At 45.8% G+C, this 18990-nt stretch overlaps 1 protein-coding gene across 1 annotated transcript; it reads left to right on the forward strand.

The window, feature by feature from the left end:
* The first annotated feature begins 1872 nt into the window (after positions 1–1872).
* Positions 1873–8320, forward strand: WFIKKN2 (WAP, follistatin/kazal, immunoglobulin, kunitz and netrin domain containing 2). Its single transcript, XM_077327974.1, has 2 exons — positions 1873–2754; positions 6297–8320. Exons 1-2 carry the CDS (start codon positions 2545–2547, stop codon positions 7815–7817), a joined length of 1731 nt encoding a protein of 576 aa, XP_077184089.1. The 5' UTR covers positions 1873–2544; the 3' UTR covers positions 7818–8320.
* The last annotated feature ends 10670 nt before the right edge of the window (positions 8321–18990 follow it).

Consider the following 18990-nt stretch of genomic DNA (forward strand, 5'->3'; position numbering starts at 1 on the left):
CTGGCTTAGAGGGGAAAAGCTCATTTGAGGTCTTCTGGCAAAAGGTGGTTGTACAATTCAGTACTGCTTTTCATCCAATAACTGGTTTCCAGAACAACTCCCAGGAATCAAAATCCAATGCAAGTGACAGTTGAAACGGAATACAAAACGTATTTTGGGGAGGGAGTTCTCAGTGAAGTTGTATCCAGGCATGATAGGTGGGTGCTTGTCTGCTTCTTGTGCTCCCTCTGCAGTGATGGCTGGTGGAAGTTCAGGTATAGTTCCATGTTCTCATCATATAGAGAAATTGTCCATCTAGTGCACTGATTATGCCACACTTCTCCCTCTAAAGGTGAAGTATGAAATAAAATCTAATTTCTATGGGGAAGGAATTAACAGGAGAGACATTACTGACCATGCTGCCACAACCAGTACTCCCCTCCTTCTTAGGTGAACCAGTTGATCTGCCCATATTGAGAACTATCAGGCTGGTTGTTCATACTGTTGTATAGCCAAGATGGCAGCAAACATCACAAGGTACTTCTGAAGACTATCTTGATGCCAACTAGTTGTCCCTGTACCAGCTACAACAGTGCAGAAGGCAGCACAACTAAGCCAGCTTTTTAAAATTATTATTTCTATCCTATGGCTAGGTTGTATCCAGCCATTATATAGCCATCCAGCAATCTTGTGCTTGATTGCATTTTGGTATGCAGCCGATTGTGTCTATGCAAATGAGCCCTGCCTCTGAATAGCTCCCCCACTCCATATATAAAATAATCCTTCATCAATGCCTGCCACTGCTGATCTAGGTGAAGGATGAAAGTCACAGCTCGATATGACTCAGGGAGGCTGAAACACACCCAGCCAATAAAATGGACATTGTAACACAAGATGTGGCAGTTCAGAAGAACATAAATACAAAATCATCCTTCTACTCCCCACCATCTTGTGTCAACCAGAGTAAAAGTCTTCAGAAATCATACACATACATGTTAGTAAAAGCTCACCCTACATGACTCTTAAACCCCAAATCAAAACCAGTGGCGAACAGAAGGAGAGAATCACAACACTCAGGAAAGTAGAATTTTACGTGCAATGCTGGCGTGTTTGGGTTAGTACTTGGCCATAATGAGATCCAGACCACTGTTATTGGGAGTACCCAAAGGAAGCTCTGGACTTTCATTTCTCAAACAGCTGTCACACACATCCCTTGTGCCAGTGACTGGCAAGCTGCTTTTGAAATGGGGGGGGGGTGAGGGGATTAGAACCAGTTTGCGATATAGCTTGGAGTCTGCAGCTGAAAGTTAAGAATCCTACTGGGCACACACAAGCCCTGGATCTCACCTAAAGTAGCTCTTTGGATCCCAGCCAGCACATGCTTTTCATAACAGAAGCTGAGGTAGAACAAAATCTAAAGGGTGGTGGGGAGCTTACCCGCCGACCCTATTTACTATCAGTCTTTCCCAAGTACTTCAGTGTCTTCTCTCATTGGCCCTTTGAAAGAGGTCACCCTTCTTGGTGGGTATTATAAGCCCTTCCTACAACAGTCAGGGTGGCTGGATTGTGTTTTCCCATTTCTCCCCCTCCTCTACAAAAAAAAAAATGCAGTACATTCCTTTATGCAGGTTTCCATAGAGTTAAACTGTTCCTATTTTTTTTCCCTTAAAGAGGTCAGCAAAAAGTCGTACAATAGGGGTCTCATGTTCATGAACTGTGAAGGAATTTTAAAAAATTTCCCATGGTGGGGTTGGAGTGTAGCAAAAAAGAAACCCGGGAAAAAAGATAAATAAAGCAGGCTAGGGACTTGGGGGGTAATTTGTAAAGACATATTGCTTTCCAGATCCTGAGTTCAAACATGTTATTCCTCCTCCTCCTTTTCCTCCTCTCAGCCCACATTTCTTTTTCTCATTCCTTAAATTTAAAAAGTGATATCTTTGCTCTAATTGCTTCAGTCCTATTGAGCTGCTCCTTTTAAACAAGCGGTTGTATATTTCCATGGCATAGGGAAATGTGTCTGACTGTAGGGTCATATTATTTAGACAAGCACTCTTTCAGAGAAGCAAATGCCATTCTTAGCATAGGGAAGTACTTTAGGTCTAAAGGGGTTAAGAAGGCCTCCTTCCATTCAGAAACATGCAGGGGTCCCCACCGTAGCTGTTCCAGCCTTTAAAAATCTTTCCAGCTTTTTTTCCCCTCCTTCCTTCCCCCTTGTAACAAATCTGTCCGACTGCCACCAGGACATAAGAAGCGTGTGCCTGTCACAGAAATAGAGTTTACTTTTTCCAACTTGTTGTACAGAGGCAGGGTATAAATACAGCTAACTCTGGCTTGGACTAAGAGCCTTTTGCTTCAAATAAGGGGGCTACTTCCCAAGACTTTTAATCCAACACGGTTCAGACCAGACTGCACTGTCGGCCAAGGTGGAAAGCAAGCCCGTGGGAGTTCAGAAAAAGCAGGTGTTGTTGGTTCCTTTGTGTTTGTGTTTTGTTTTTTTACTTCAGTCACAGACACATCCCAAGCCCCAATCCACGCAAAGATCTTTTTCTCCGGAGACATTCTGAGATGTCCTTTTTCATACTCTTCCGTCAATGGATGTGGATATGGATGTTGTCTGGGGAGACCTTCATCTTATTGCTGCTGCAGGCCCCTTTCAAAGGCTTGGCTTTGCCTCCCATACGGTACTCTCATGCTGGGATATGTCCAAATGATATGAATCCCAACCTCTGGGTAGATGCACAGAGCACCTGCAAGAGAGAGTGTGACACTGACCTGGTGAGTGATGCACTTTTCTTTCCTCTTCGTGTTAAAGTGGATTGCCTTTTGAAATAGGCACTGATTGGCTGTGTTGATTTCTTTTTGTCTTGTTGATCATGGCAGAAGAGGGATGCAGTGCCGATGGAAGATCTGGGTGTTGTTGTTGTTATTAAATGAGCCCAACATCGGCTGGTGAAGCAAGCACGCTGTTAAAAATCTGCAAAAGAGCTGGGATCTTGTAAATAGCATTGACTCACCTGCTTTGTTGTTCAATTTGCTCTTTCATCTTGGCGGGGCAGTCTCATTCAGGGCTGGTTCAGAAGCTGGATGGCCACAGGAGAGAGTCAGCATACACCAGCTCCAGCTTGTGACAGCTCACTTAGGGGAAGTCACGGGCTGAACCCAGCATGGGTCAGGTTTTGACAAGCACAACCGCAGTGTGTGAATCAAATGTCATAAGCCAATCTGAGCTGAGTTCAGCATTGAAACACTGGGCTTCACACGACTGGTTTGCTCCTGGATGAGCATTCCACCATGACCACTATACAGTGTGTTTGCCTTTCAAGAAGAGTACACACAAACATCCTGGATCGAACCCCATCCTGGATTGAACCCTTTGAAGACATTTTTGTTGGGACTTGATTTTGCACAGGCTTTAAATGGGTACATTTGTTTTCCCCAAGGCAGTGCAATGTAAGTATGCCATGGCTCTGCTAGCATCTATTTTAAAGTCCAGCACTAGCAGAAGAAATGACTCGGTAAAAACGACAGCTTGGCATGAGCCCCTGGATGTCAGTTCCAAATTTAAATGCATTTGAGCTGGCAAGCTAAAAAGGCATCTCATCGAGCTGGCAGCAATAACAGTTCATTGTGGCATCCAAATACCCAGGCTCTTTCTGTCTCACACACCCACCTATAATAAGAGAGCTCACTGTCATCGTCAAGTAACCCATAATCATATTCCATACAGGACAGGAACTGTATAAGTAAGCACGACTGAGATCAGCAAAAGCTTACGTGACCTTTAAATGCTATACAGGTATGAATGCAGCAGTAGACTATGACCCGGTGATAGCCAGCAATTGGTTAGGAGATGTTTCAATATGTGAATTGGCCTATAACTTTTTTTCCAAAGTGGCCCATCAACAATTTTTGAAATGCAAAGGAATCAAGGACACTATGAGGGGTAATAGATTTATAGTACAATTTATAGTACAATCCAGCTACTCATAACCTGGGATAAATGCATAGGATCACACTATTATTGTGGCATAAGTTCTTGTGCATCACTTAAGTGGAATGTACTCTCTGAAAGCTTGTGCCACAATAAATGTTAGTGTTTCAAGTGCCACAAAAATAATTTTGTTGTTGTTGTTGTAACAAACTGAGAATATCAAATCCTCTGTGATTGGCCATATATTTTAGTGAAAAGCTTAACTAAATGTTGGTTACTTTTTTCCTGGAGGAAAATAACATGGCATCAGTTTTTGTGGTGGAATAGACACACTCACAATGCAAAAAAATGCATTGCAGAAACTCTTCTCAAATCATGAGGTGTAGCTGTTGGAGGCAAAATCCTTTAATTCTGCATTTTTTGCTTGGTGGACTTCCACTGGGCTTTACTGAGCATGCAGTGTTCTGTGACAGGTCCACAGTTCTGTATTTGAAATGGGATTTCCCCCATCCGGTTGTAGCCCCCACGTGGCACATCCTACACTGTTCCAGAGAGTCCCCTTTTCCTCATCAACCCCTTCAGCACAAAGAGGGAGGGGAGACAGCTCCATTCCACAAACAAAACTCTGCCTAGGCAATCTGGATCCCATCTTACAGAGCATTCACTGGTCCTGAAAAGCCATTCTGCTAAACCCATACGACTCAGCAGTTAGATCTTCTCCACACCACATAGAATCATAGAATCATGGAGTTGGAAGGGACCTCATGGGTCATCTAGTCCAACACCCTGCACTATGCAGGACACTCTATTGCTCATCCATTGTACTCTGCCACCCCCTTAAGCCTTCACAGAATCATCCTCTCCATCCATCCTCTGCTTTAAAATTTCCAAAGATGGAGAACCCACCACCTCCCGAGGAAACCTGTTCCACCGAGAAACCGCTCTAACTGACAGGAACTTCTTCCTGATGTTTTGATGGAATTTCTTTTGAATTAATTTCACCCCGTTGGTCCGTTCCTCCAGGGCAAGAGAGAACAATTCTGTTCCATCATCTATATCAGTGGTCTCCAACCCCCGATCCGAGAACCGGTACTGGTCCGTAGATCAGCCGGTACTGGGCCGTGGCTCCTCCTCGTCCTCCTCCCTGGCTGCTGCCTCGGGGGCTGCCCTGCCACTCTGCCGCCGGCTCACCTTTGGTGCTCTCCAGCAGCTACCATGGCAGGGGCTCCCCCTTGGCGTGGCACTGCGCAGCTGCTGCTGGCAGCGCCCCCCAGCAGGCAGTGGGAAGTCAGGGGCACCAGCGGGAAAGCAAGTGGAGCAGGGGCTCAGGCGGCGGCGACGTCCCTCGGCAAAAGACTACCCCCCCGGGCCTCAGTAAAATTGTCAAGCGTTGACCAGTCCCCAGTGATAAAAAGGTTGGGGACCACTGCTCTATATGGTAGCCTTTTAAATACTTGAATATGGTTATCAGATCCCCTCTCAGTTGTCTCCTCTCCAAACCCCTCACCATCTTTGTTGCCCTCCTCCTTGCTCCTTCACAGCACTCACCTGTTATTCTTTGAACATCCTCACATGCAAAGGTTCGGCCTGAGCAGCTGAGAGCCCTTTCCAAAGGCACAAACGGATGTGATACTAGCACTCCTGACTTGAAACTTCAGTTACTTGCTCCATTCACACACCTCGTTCAGTGTTTTGCCTGCCAGCCTAACAGGAATGCACATGCGGAATTGTGCTGAATCAGACCCTTTGTCTGCCAAGGCCAGTGTTGTCTACTAGACTGGCAGCAGCAGGGGGTAGTCTTAGGTAGCACTTTCCCCCCCCATCACATGCTTGCAGAACGCATTGTCTTGGACATACCCAGAAGAGATTCGATATTTATTTGATTTTTAAGCTTTACTGCTACTAATGTTGAACTAAGGCCAAACTAACACACTGACAATGCATTTGAAAATAGGGGCTCAACCAATTCTTTTGAAGAAACCTGTTAAAAGTTCCTTTGAAGCCTGGGTACTATACTTTCCATTTTCTTCTGCTGAGACAGTATGCTCCACACTTTTTAGCATAACCCAAAACCAAAGCCAAATTCTATAAAGTGGTCAGTACCTGCATTTTGGTGACCTTCATTCTCCAAATACTAGTCTGGGAACTGTGAAATCAGAACTTCTCACAGAAGCGGCAGAATATATAATAAAATGTGTAGAGAACTTGCACTTTGAAGGTATTTACACTTCTTGAGGATCCCCTCAACACAGAGATTAGTACTGGCTGTTTAGCTTTTCCATAGTTCCAAGATAACAATTCAACAAACCATATTTGAAATGTACCACTGACCTTTACTTATTTATAGCCATGTTGTCATTATTGTCTTGTTTTCTTTTTGCCTTAGGAATGTGAGACCTTTGAGAAATGCTGTCCTAATGTCTGTGGAACAAGGAGCTGTGTCGCAGCTAGGTACATGGATGTCAGAGGGAAGAAGGGACCTGTAGGGATGCCCAAAGAGGCAACCTGCGACCGTTTCATGTGCATCCAGCAAGGTTCAGAGTGTGATATCTGGGATGGGCAGCCTGTTTGCAAATGCAAAGACAGGTGTGAAAAAGAGCCAAGTTTTACTTGTGCATCTGATGGGCTTACCTATTACAACAAGTGCTATATGGATGCAGAAGCATGTACCAAAGGCATTACACTCAATGTGGTAACTTGTCGGTATCATCTTACCTGGCCAAATACCAGCCCTATTCCACCAGAGACTACCGCTCACCCCACTACTGCCTATGCAGAGACAACCATCACTGACATACTTCCACCCATACTGGTCAACAACCCAGTACATCAGTCCGTCTACATAGGAGAGACGGTTAGCTTTCTTTGCGATGTCACTGGCCGACCCAAGCCTGAAATTACGTGGGAGAAGCAGACAGATAGCATAGAGAAAATCGTCATGAGGCCCAATCATGTTAGGGGAAACATTGTTGTCACCAATATTGCCCAGCTGGTGATCTATAACACACAACTACAAGATGCAGGCATCTACACTTGCACTGCTAAAAACATTGGCGGTGTTGTCTGGGCAGATTTCCCCTTGTCAGTCATCAAAGGAGAAGCCACCTCTATTGAAGCAGCGCAGAACAAAACTTACTTCCCAACAGATGAGTGTCTGAAGCAGCCTGACAGTGAAGACTGCGGGGAAGAGCAGACCCGCTGGTACTATGACGCAAAGAAAAACAACTGCTTCACTTTCATCTACGGAAACTGCAACAGCAACCTGAACCACTTTGAGGCCTACGAGAGCTGCATGTTGACTTGCATGAATGGGCCCATCAACATCTGCAACCTACCAGCCCTCCAAGGTCACTGCAAAGCCTATGAGCCCCGGTGGGCGTATAACAGCTTGACAAAACAATGCCAGTCTTTCATTTACGGAGGCTGCGGGGGCAATGAGAACAACTTTGAGAGCAGAGAGGCCTGCGAAGAAATGTGCCCTTTCCCCAAGAACATGCATTGCAAGGCGTGCAAGGCTTGCAAGCCCCGACAAAAACTGGTGACCAGTTTCTGCAAGAGTGACTTTGTTATTCTGGGCCATGTAACGGAACTGACGGAGGACCAAGACTCCGGACATGCGCTGGTGATTGTGGAAGAGATTCTGAAGGATGAGAAAATGGGTCTCAGGTTCTTGGGGAAGGAGCCTCTGGAAATTACTCTTTTAAACATGAACTGGAGCTGCCCGTGCCCCAACATCACCGCAGCGGATGGTCAGCTCATCATAATGGGTGATGTCCACAACGGAATGGCTGTTTTGCAGCCAGACAGCTTTGTGGGGGCCTCTAGCATCCGGCGTGTTCGGAAGCTACGCGAGGTCATCCACAAGAAAACCTGTGAGCTCCTAAGAGAATTACAAGGACTGCACTAATACCCTGCTTTTTATTTCGTCTGCTTTCCACATATGTGTATCATATAGTGCTAACAAAAGGTAGGCTAGCGTGGAAACCTAAAAAGAAAACCTGTTTGCTTATTGATATCATGTATTACAAACAAGCCATATATTAACACATTAATTATGTGTAGTGATGAGGCAGTATCCTTTTTTCGGCAAGCACTTAAAATAGCAGCAAACAGTGATTATTCTTATATGTATAGTTCTGTCTGTTTGTCTAGAAATGCCATCTGGCAATCATTGTTTAATACCCATGCAGCTTTCATCATAGAAGACCAAATTCGTAGCATTCTGTTTGGTTCAGATTTAAATTGTATACATTGTTGAACTAATGATAATTGCTCTCATTTGGAGTATAGGAACATTTGTGAAATGCAGCTGAAATGTATCATATTCGTAAGCAGGCTGTAAGAGAAGAAAATGTAAATTATTGTCTATATTTACAATAATTACACTAGCTAACAGAAGTGTGATCATTACATGAAAAGATCTCATCTTTATTTGAATTCTTTTTTTACCAACTTGATTTCTGTAGACTGTCTTTCTTCAGGGGTCCCCACCATGGTCCCCTTTTCTAGCTGCCCAACAAAATGTTTCCAGAAAGTGGATGAGCCCAGGCAGGGCACTTATCCGGCCGTGCTTCTGACTGGCTGGGCACATAAGCTTCCTCTGCGTGTGTGGTGCACTCAGCACTCTGCCAGAATTTCAAAGACTCCCTCCGGCTCAAAAGGGTTGGGGATCCCTGTCCCTCATCAAGTGGAACAAGCCAGCAAAGCTCATGCTGATGGTAGCAATAAAATATCACTGGATGTATTATAGGTTGGGGGAATGTTAAAGAAGAGGCAGGATGTGTCCTTACCTTAATTAGTCTGCTTCTGCCTCCACCCATAGTGGGTATCAGTATGCTTCCACATGCTATGACCATACAGGTCCCTCCTGAAGAGTAAATCATACCTGCTCAGCCAACTCTCTCTCTCTCTCTCTCTCTCTCTCTGTGTGTGTGTGTGTGAGAGAGAGAGAGAGAGAGAGAGAGAGCGAGCAGCAGGAATTTAAATCAGTGGTTACCATTTTTCTATCTCATTACAATTTCCTACTCATATAAGAGAATTGTTCCAAATCTAATAGGGAAGCTTTTGATACCAGTTTGTTGAAAGACCAGTATAACTTTTGTTCAGTTTTACTATCTTTTGAGGAACAGAAATGTTTGGATAAACCTAGGAAGGAGAGAGAGACCCTTCTGGATTGTTAGCCCAATTCAAGAAATAGGAGGTGCAGAGTACAAAGGAAGGAAGCATCTGCAAGGCCTGGCCCTGACCTCCATCAGTTATTCTGCACATAACCTGTGCCTACACAAACTCTTTGCACTGGCACGCTCTCCGTCCTTCTTTTATGTCAGTATCCCTGATTGGATGACTGGAACAAGGCTAGAGTAAGAAAGGATCCCAGGTCTTTCTGGTGTGCTACTCTTCTCTGACCTGGGTAGCTCAGGCTAGCCCAAAGAGTCAGCCTTGGTTAGTATTTGGATAGGAGACTGCCCAGGAAATCCAGTGTCATGATGCAAAGGCAGGCACACCCCCTCTGAATGTCTCTTGCCTTGACAATGCTACATAGCCACCATGAGTCAGCTGTGACTTGACAGCACTTGTCCACTTTCTGGCACCACCGCCCGTCTTCTTTCCTTTCGCCTTTATTCCAGGCAGTGCTTAACTGAGAATTGCCAGAGCTGAACTTGTCTGCTTGGAAAGCAGCCACACATTGGGTGGAAAACCATCAGTCCACCCAATGTGTGGCTGCAGCTGGTTAAGTGCAAGCATTTTGCATAGGTTGTCTTAATACTTCTACTATCTGTCTCCCAGAGTTGCTATTAAAGTTAGTTCTTGAGCTGTGGTTTAGGGAGCATGGGCTCAAGTGAAGCTTTGCTCCCACGGGGCACTACTGGAAAACAGGAGGGGTGAATTAAAAAAGAGGGGGAAGAACAGGGAAGGAAGAAAGGCGGGGGAAGAAAATATTGAATAAAAACAGGAGAATTAATCCTGCAAAAGAAAGGAAGGGTTAAGGAGGATATGTACAAGAAAGGAGAGCTGGCAAGAAAGAAAATAATGGAAAGTGAAGTGAGGGGGGATTTGCTAAGAGACACATTTGTTCCAAGGTTTAAAAAAAGTTAAAATATTAAGGGAAGAATCAAATGTTAAAGAAAGGAAGGATGAAATCATGAATGGATGGAGCAAGACAGGAAGAAGATAGCATATGTTCAAGGCTGTGCCCCACTTTTAGAGCTTCTGTTTGGTTTTATTTTTATCCTTTCCCCTTTAACTTCCTATGAGGGGAGTTATATTAAGTTCCTATGAGGGGGGACACAGAAGGTGGCAGTCGGGGATGAGCTATCATGCCCCTTTCGACTCCCTTGTGGGGTCCCACAGTGGGCGGTGCTTTCCCCCACTCTTTTCAACATCTTTATGAGCCCTCTGGCTCAGCTAGTAAGGAATTTTGGGCTGGGTTGTCATCAGTCTACAGATGACACCCAGTTCTGTCTCCTCATGGCCGGCTGGCCGGGCTCCCACCCAGAACCATTCACTAGATATTTGGCAGCCATAGCTGGATGGCTGAAGCAGAGCCACCTGAAACTCAACCCCTCCAAGACGGAGGTCCTATGACTGGGTACAAAGAAGGCAGGACAGGAAACGAGCTTGCCCACTCTGGCCAGGATGCAACTGAACACTGCACCCCTGGCCAGAAACTTGAGGGTGACTTTGGACAACTCATTGTCCATGAAGGTACAGGTCACGAAGGTAGGCCGCTAGGCGCTTTATCACCTTCATCAGGCGGGGCTACTTGTGCCCTACCTGTCTTATGAGCACCTAGCCATGGTGATCCATGTGATGGTCACCTCCAGAATTGACTTCTGTAACTCGCTCTATGCGGGCTAGCCCTTGGTCCTGACCCGGACATTGCAACTGGTGCAAAATGTGGCTGCTAGGGTCCTCACTGGAACACCTTGGAGGGCCCATATTCAGCCTGTGCTGAGGCAGCTGCATTGGTTAACAGTTGTGGCCCAGATCAGGTTCAAGGTTTTGACCATCAAGGCCCTTCGCATTCTGGGACTCACATATCTGAAGGACCGCCTATTGCCCTATGCTTCCCTCAGGGCTTTATACTCTGCAGACAGTTACTTGTTGGTAAATCCTGGCCCCGTGAAGCCCCCCTGGCCTCAACCAGGGCCAGGGCTCTTCAGTCCTGGCCCCAACCGTTTTTGGCATTCTGCAGACCCTGTAAGATGGAGCTCTTCCACTAGGTCTATGGTTGAGGCTGGGGCATGGAAGATCTGCTGGAGAAGATCATTGGATCAAGGAAAGCACCATCACTGTTGGTGGGTAGCCAGCATCCGGGGGACCCCTCTGCATACCGGAAGGCTGCGGGGACTGGAGATTGTTGCTGCCGGGGGTATTTTTAAAGGTTTTGTAAATCTGTAACCCAACACAAGTCAGTTTTTTGGGTGCAGCAGGATCTAAATTTAATAAATAAATAAATAATAGTAATATATTTTCTTTCTTTGATGCTTCTCTGCTGTTTGCTGTATTATTTTTACATTTCCTGAGGTTTTGAAGTTTTTATCTTATCTGCATAATTTTAGCCTTGGCTAGCTTTGTTATCCTTCCAGTGACCACAGCTCCCTTTTCTTGTTTCCCTTCTTTGCTAAGTCTGGTGGGGGTGGGGGGTCACACAAAGAAACCAGTTTACCTCTTTTAATCTCAATTTTATTTATATATTTATTATTTATTGCTGATGCAATGACATTACAAAACTGTGTTCTGACCTTGGAGTGTTTTACTTTATATTTACTTTATTATATTTTAATATTAATTTATATTTATATTTATATATATATATTATATTCAAGTTTTGTTTTTCACTTTAGCTGTCTCATCTGCTTTGTCTTTGGTTATTTCTCTTTAATTTAGCACTGTCGCATTCAGCTGTTCATTTATACTCCCTTCCACAATCTTCCTCCTCACCCCTTTCTCTTAGTCCTTCATTTGAGTGTGAGTGGTAGGAAGGCTGAGTGGATCTCTGTATTTTATTTTTACGATCCCCTTTACCTAAATGTGGAGCTTCTGTTCAGTTTTTAAAGTCATGGTTTTGATTTCTGTACTCTTTTGCTTTGGAGATTTGTTGCCAAAATCTCCCCCTCTATCCTGTTTGGTTGTGGTTGGAGAGTAGCTCAAAGAACCTTTGAGGGAGTTCTGATTGCCAGTTCATTAACATTTAGTTTTTCTATTCTTCCCTTATCTCCTTTGACCCTCCCACCTAATTGCCAATGAAAGGAAGATAAGTGCTAAATGATGACATTGCAAGAAGCCAGGAAGTTAGAATGGAACAGCACAGAAAACTCCTTGAGCTGTTTAGAATGTGTGACTACGGCCTTTTATGCACAGGGCCAGCTTCCGCATGCTGGCACCGTGCCATTGCAGTGGGGCACAATGCCCCGCCATTTCCCATGAACGCACGGGAGCGGGGCATGCTGGGTTGCACCGGGGCTAGGAGGCCCAGCCAAGGTAAGTGCAGCAGTGCAACCGGGGGAGGTGGGGAGGGGCCGGGGGTCACCCCTGCCAGCTCCGTGCCGCCACGGAGCCCGCAGGGGCATGCGGCGTCCCTTAAGGGACACCACAAGTCGAGGCTGGGCGGCCCGACAGGCCCGGCGCTGCCGATTATGCACAGTGCTGGGCTGCCACAGCCCCGGCTTACCCGGGAAGCTCGAGAAGATCCCGCGTTTGCTTAACGCAGGTCTTCCAAAGCCCTGGGCCGAGAGGCGTCTGCGCTGGCAGCGGCAGCATGCATTCCCGGTGATTTTAACCGAAGCGCTGCTGCCACAAGCGCGGGCCTTATGGACTGTGCATAACGGGCCTAAGTGGGGGCCCTGTTTGCGCAATCTGTGGCAATTGGTCAATGGTGGTGGGGGATGCTGCTGTTTTCCTGTTTTGTTTTGCCTGTTTTTTTTCTATTTTGGTTTTCATAGAATCATAGAATCATAGAATCATAGAGTTGGAAGGGGCCATACAGGCCATCTAGTCCAACCCCCTGCTCAACGCAGGATTAGCCCTAAGCATCCTAAAGCATCCAAGAAAAGTGTGTATCCAACCTTTGCTTGAAGACTTCCAGTGAGGGGGAGCTCACCACCTCCTTAGGCAGCCTGTTCCACTGCTGAACTACTCTGACTGTGAAAAACTTTTTCCTGATATCTAGCCTATATCGTTGTACTTGAAGTTTAAACCCATTACTGCGTGTCCTCTCCTCTGCAGCCAGCAGAAACAGCATCCTGCCCTCCTCCAAGTGACAACCTTTCAAATACTTAAAGAGGGCTATCATGTCCCCTCTCAACCTCCTTTTCTCCAGGCTGAACATTCCCAAGTCCCTCAACCTTTTTACTTGTTTTTAATTTGTTTTAAGATTGAGATAGGTATGGACATTCCCTTTTATTTTTATATTATCATTATCATTATTAATTCAACTTGTATACTGCCCCTCTATTTGAATGGGCTCCGGGCAGTTCACAGCAGCAGGATAAAACAATCAATACAACAGTTAAAACAGCATAAAAATATCAAAATTAACTGTTAAAGTATCAGCAACTGACAAAGACCCCCCTCCTGCAGCCCTGCATGGTTGGAAATATATGTCAGCAGAGGAATGAGAGGAGGGAGACAGAAAGGAGAAGAGGGAGGCCTGAATGATATTAACCCACCCTGATCTCAATCATAGGCTTGGCGGAAGAGTGCTGTCTTACAGGCCCTGAGGAATTGTGATAGTTCCATCAGGGCCCTGATTTTAGACAGCCATTCCATGAGGCTGGAGCCAGGGCTAAAAAAGTCCTAGCCCTGGTCGAGAACAGGTATATATCTTTGGGGCCAGGGATTACCAACAGATTGGCACGTGAAGAAGGGAGTGCTCTACAGGAGACATATCAGATGAGATGGTCGCTCACATACACAGGACCCAGACCACATAGGGCCTAAAGGTCAGTACCAAAACCTTGAACCTGATCCAGAACTCAACTGGCAAAGAATGAAGCTGTTCAAGGGCAGGTCATATATGCACACTCCAAGGGGTCCTCACAAAGACCCGAGTGGCCATATTTTGCACCAGCTGCACTTTCTGGGTCAGGGTCAAGGGTAGCCCCACATACAGTGAGTTACAGTAATGCAGTCTGGAGGTGACTGATGCATAGATCATTGTAGTGAGGTCTTCAGGGGCCAGGTAGGGCACTAGTAGCTTTACCTGACACAGATGATAAAATGCCAGGCAAGCTGCCCTTGTGATCTGAGCCTCTATGAAATTGCTGATGTTGTGTGAAGTTGTCAGTTGCACACCATCAAGGCAGGGAAAGCACATTTCCTTCCTTCCGAACCACAGGACCTCCATTTTTGAGGGATTAAGCTTCAGACGGCTCAGTTGGAGCCGCCCAATCACGGCCTCTGAATACCTGGCCAACTAAACTTCTGCCAAGCGGCCGCCTGCCCCAGTCCGGCCCCTGCTTCCCGCGGCCTGTAACGAGGCCCGGTTGTCTACCCATCAACAGATAAGAGCTGGGTGTCTGATGACACCTCAGCCCGAACCTTTGGACCATTTATGTGATGGAAGAGTTGTGTTTAACGTATAGATGTTAAATAGCACTGAGGACAGAATCGCACCCTGAAGCAGTCCACATGGGAGTAAGCAGTGATGTGGCTATTCTTCCTCAATAGCTACTTTCTGTCCCCGATGTTGGAGTAAGGAGATCAACCATTGTAAGGCCGATCCCTGTATCCCTATGTTGGCAAGGCAGCAAGCTAAAAGTTTATGGTTGACAGCATCAAATGCTGCTAATGAGGACAAGCAATGCTAGCAGTGCTGACCCGCCTTGGTCCAGCTGCCTCTGAAGGTCATTCATGAGGGCGACCAGTGCCATTTCCACCCCTTGGCCAGGACGGAAAACAGACTGGAATGGGTCCAAAAATTTATTAATTGCGCTGTTGAGAGGAGCTGCAATTTTAAAGCCTTGATTGTAACTATAACTTTGAATAACTAGGTGTAGGGGGGCCAGAAAACTACTCTATAAGGGCCAAAGGCTAGAGTTTTGTTTTGGTTTTGTTTGGGGTTTATTTGTTTGTTTGTTTTAAACTGTACAATTTATCTTGGTAAGGAACTGGTGCGATATACTGTTGACCTGAGCAACTAATTTTCTTGGCTTTAGAAAAGATGAGAACCTCTGACTATGAATGACTGATCTGAAGTTTTTGCAATATTTGGAAAAATGGCTTGAGAGTCTTCTCGGTCCAACTTGAGTGCAGGACATAAGAATAGCATTGTCATAGAATCATAGAATAATAGAGTTGGAAGAGACCTCATGTGTCATCTAGTCCAACCCCCTGCATCTTTCAAAATGTTAGCACCATCCTTAGACAGGACAGGCCCAATTGTTTGAAAAGCATAATACAAGGGCATTTCCGCACACTGGTAAAAATAGCATTAGCCAGCTGAATGGTGTAGCACTACACATTATCGCATCTCCCGGACCCTCCACACCTTTTTGCTGTCTCGCTGTAGTCTGCCGCCTTTGCACTTCTCACCCTCCACAACTGCTGCTGGAAATGGCAGAAGAGGGCAATGCGCTTTACACTCAACATTCTTCCGTCTGTATATCAAGCCAGGCAGCTAATCCCCTTTCTCCTTGTTTTAAAGGTCCCGTAATACCTGATAAGAGCCTCTTGTGGCACGGGGTGGTAAGGCAGCAGACATGCAGTCTGAAAGCTCTGCCCATGAGGCTAGGAGTTTGATCCCAGCAGCCGGCTCAAGGTTGACTCAGCCTTCCATCCCTCCAAGGTCGGTAAAATGAGTACCCAGCTTGCTGGGGGGTAAACGGTAATGACTGGGGAAGGCACTGGCACCCCCCACCCTGTATTGAGTGTGCCATGAAAACGCTAGAGGGCGTCACCCCAGGGGTCAGACATGACTCGGTGCTTGCACAGGGGATACCTTTACCTTAATACCTGCTAATTTTTTTTTAATTTATAGTTCTCCATTTAAATGCCTAGGCATCTAATAATGCATCTAATCATAGATACATAGTGCATTTTGAACGCTGCTCCTTATGGAATCATGAGTCTTGATACTTTAAAAAATTAATCTCATTCCTGAGGGGGGGCAAACATTAGAGAGGCATGCTTTGTGTAACAACTTTTGGGGGGAAATTTATTTCTGGCATCACCTGCACATTTGTCCACCTATTACTTGCTCCAGGAGGTTTTACCTTTTAAAAAAGACATTCTTGTGCCTGAAAACAAGGGAGGTGGGTGCGAGGGTGGGATGAGGCAGGTACCTTTAGCATGTTTGAGCCTCCATACCTTCCTTCTGCTGGTTGCCTGCTGGTTGCTCTCTGGTAGCTAGCACTTTTTAGGTTGGTGAATGCACTTTACGTGATTCCCCAACTAGCACTTTAAAATGGAGGATGTAGCCGGCCGTTTACTGACCAGACGTTGGATACTGGTGACGTCATATGGAGGGGCTGGAATATAACAACTGCTTAAGTTAAGCATTTCACTACTTTAATGGGTTCGGAATTGCCCCAAGATTCTTCTTCAGGCATTCAAAGTGCATACAGCTTGAGGACTGTAGAGGAGAGCAAGATCACATGCTGGCCCCACTCTGTCCAGCAAGCTAACACATGGGGCCATTCTGCACCGGGATCCATGTAGCAAATTGTTTGCTGAACGAAAAATCGCCATTTTAAATAGTGGAATTCGGCGTAACGCATACCTGCCTTTGTAGTGGAATCCAGTTGCGTTTCTATAATTTCCCACAGGGTTCCGGTCTCTGCAAAAATCGCTAGCCAGGAAGCGCTATTGCTAAGCTGTGTCCCGCCCCTGGCCGTCAAGCAGCCAATGGGCGGCCGTTATCATGCTCCCAAACAGCCCCTTTCCCTTTAAGGAAGGTTTAAAAAAACACACACACACACGTTGCAACTAATATGCATTGATTCGTTGCAATGGAGAGACCCATCCAGCTAGCAGGTGGTGTTTGAGCTGCCGTTTCATCGTTGCCATGCTCCCCCCGAGTGAAACCCCGCCCCTCACGGGCGTGATTTTTGGCCGAAAACGGTGTGAAAATAAAGTGAAAATAAAGTGAAAATAAACCAGCAAACGGGCTTGTGCTTGGTGACTTTAAACAGAGGGGCTGCAGCCAGGGAAGCCTCGCTGGGTAAACGAAGGCTTGCCGGTGCGTTGATCTCTGCTCGCTCGGAGAAAAAAAAATGGCGATCGCTTCACCGGAAGATCAGAGGAGAGAGCCAGGGGGAGGGACTTTGCAGAAACCGCAACAATGGTAACGCACAGAACTTTCCCACTAGTGTTGCAGATTGGTTGCAGGAGTGTAGCGCTTTCCGGAGGGTGAATCCACTTTTTGGGATTTCCCTGAAAGCGCTACAACGAAACGCTTTTTGCAGATCGGTTTCAGGAGTGTTGCAGATTGTCAACGACGTTGTGCATAATGGCAAAACTGTAGCGATTTCAATTAGTAACCATTGTGCTATTTTGGACGAATGCGGAAAGCACCATGGAATTGTACATATTTTGGATGTCTTTGCCTGAATTCTGCTACCCACCACTTCTTTCTTAAAGTGTTTTTAAAGGTATACATTTTAGATAAATTCATGGGTTTTGTGCTGCGTTCCACCTCTGGATTTGCCTAGAATTCTTGGGCTCTATTTGTGGTTCAACTACGAGGCCTGACATGGTTGCCAACGATGACCAGTTGATCCAAGTTAGTAGCAGAACAAAGAACGAGGACTGATGAAAAGGCTGATCAAAAGTCTCTTGTACCAGTATTTCATTGAGTCAAGCCAAAATGGGGTCTGGATGTGCCTCTTGTTTTCATGCATGATCCCATGTAATTCTAACTCTCAAACTAGGTCCCCCAATTTTGAAAGACCTGCTTTGAGAGTTAGATTTACATGAGATCCTCCACGAGATTGATATGAACCGATGGTCAATGGATATTATAAGAAAATGTTTGTTGTTGTTGTTGTTAGGTGCGAAGTTGTGTCTGACCCATCATGACCCCATGGACAATGATCCTCCAGGCCTTCCTGTCCTCTACCATTCCCTGGAGTCCATTTAGGTCTGCACCTACTGCTTCAGTGACTCCATCCAGCCACCTCATTCTCTGTCGTCCCCTTCTTCTTTTGCCCTCAATCGCTCCCAGCATTAGGCTCTTCTCCAGGGATCCCTTCCTTCTCATGAGCTGGCCAAAGTATTTGAGTTTCATCTTCAGGATCTGGCCTTCTAAGGAGCAGTCAGGGCTGATCTCCTCTAGGACTGACCGGTTTGTTCGCCTTGCAGTCCAAGGGACTCGCAAGAGTCTTCTCCAGCACCAGAGATCAAAAGCCTCAATTCTTTGACACTTGGCCTTCCTTGTGGTCCAACTTTCACAGCCATACATTGCAACTGGGAATACCATAGCCTTGACTAAACGCACTTTTGTTGGTAGGGTGATGTCTCTGCTTTTTAGGATGCTGTCTAGATTTGCCATAGCTTTCCTTCCCAGGAGCAAGCGTCATTTAATTTCTTTGCTGCAGTCCCCATCTGCAGTGATCTCGGAGCCCAGGAAAATAAAATCTGTCACTACCTCCATTTCTTCCCCATCTATTTGCCAGGTATTGAGAGGGCCGGATGCCATGATCTTCGTTTTCTTGATGTTGAGTTTCAAGCCAACTTTTGCACTCTCCTCCTTCGCCCGCATCAACAGGCTCTTTAGTTCCTCTTCACTTTCTGCCATTAGAGTGGTAAAGAAAATGTTAAACAGTACCAAATACGTATATATGAACTTTATTGAAGGGTCAAGCTATTTTCAATACTAAAGTATGTATATTGAAAGCAGGAGATAAATCCAGATCCCATCTTGATTTGGCTCAAAAAACACTGATACAAGAAATTTTTGACATTAAAGATTCTTTACTCATCAGCCTTTTTGTTGGTCCTCTTTCTTCATTCTTACACAGGTGCCAGTGTTTTTAAAAATTATTCCACAAATTAGCACCACAGTTCTGTGCCTATATACACATTTTCTTCCTGCTTTCAGGAAGTAAGTTAGCTAGAGCAAGGAAAAGGTGTACACTCCG

Source organism: Paroedura picta, chromosome 3, assembly GCF_049243985.1.
Source record: "Paroedura picta isolate Pp20150507F chromosome 3, Ppicta_v3.0, whole genome shotgun sequence".
NCBI lineage: Eukaryota > Metazoa > Chordata > Lepidosauria > Squamata > Gekkonidae > Paroedura > Paroedura picta.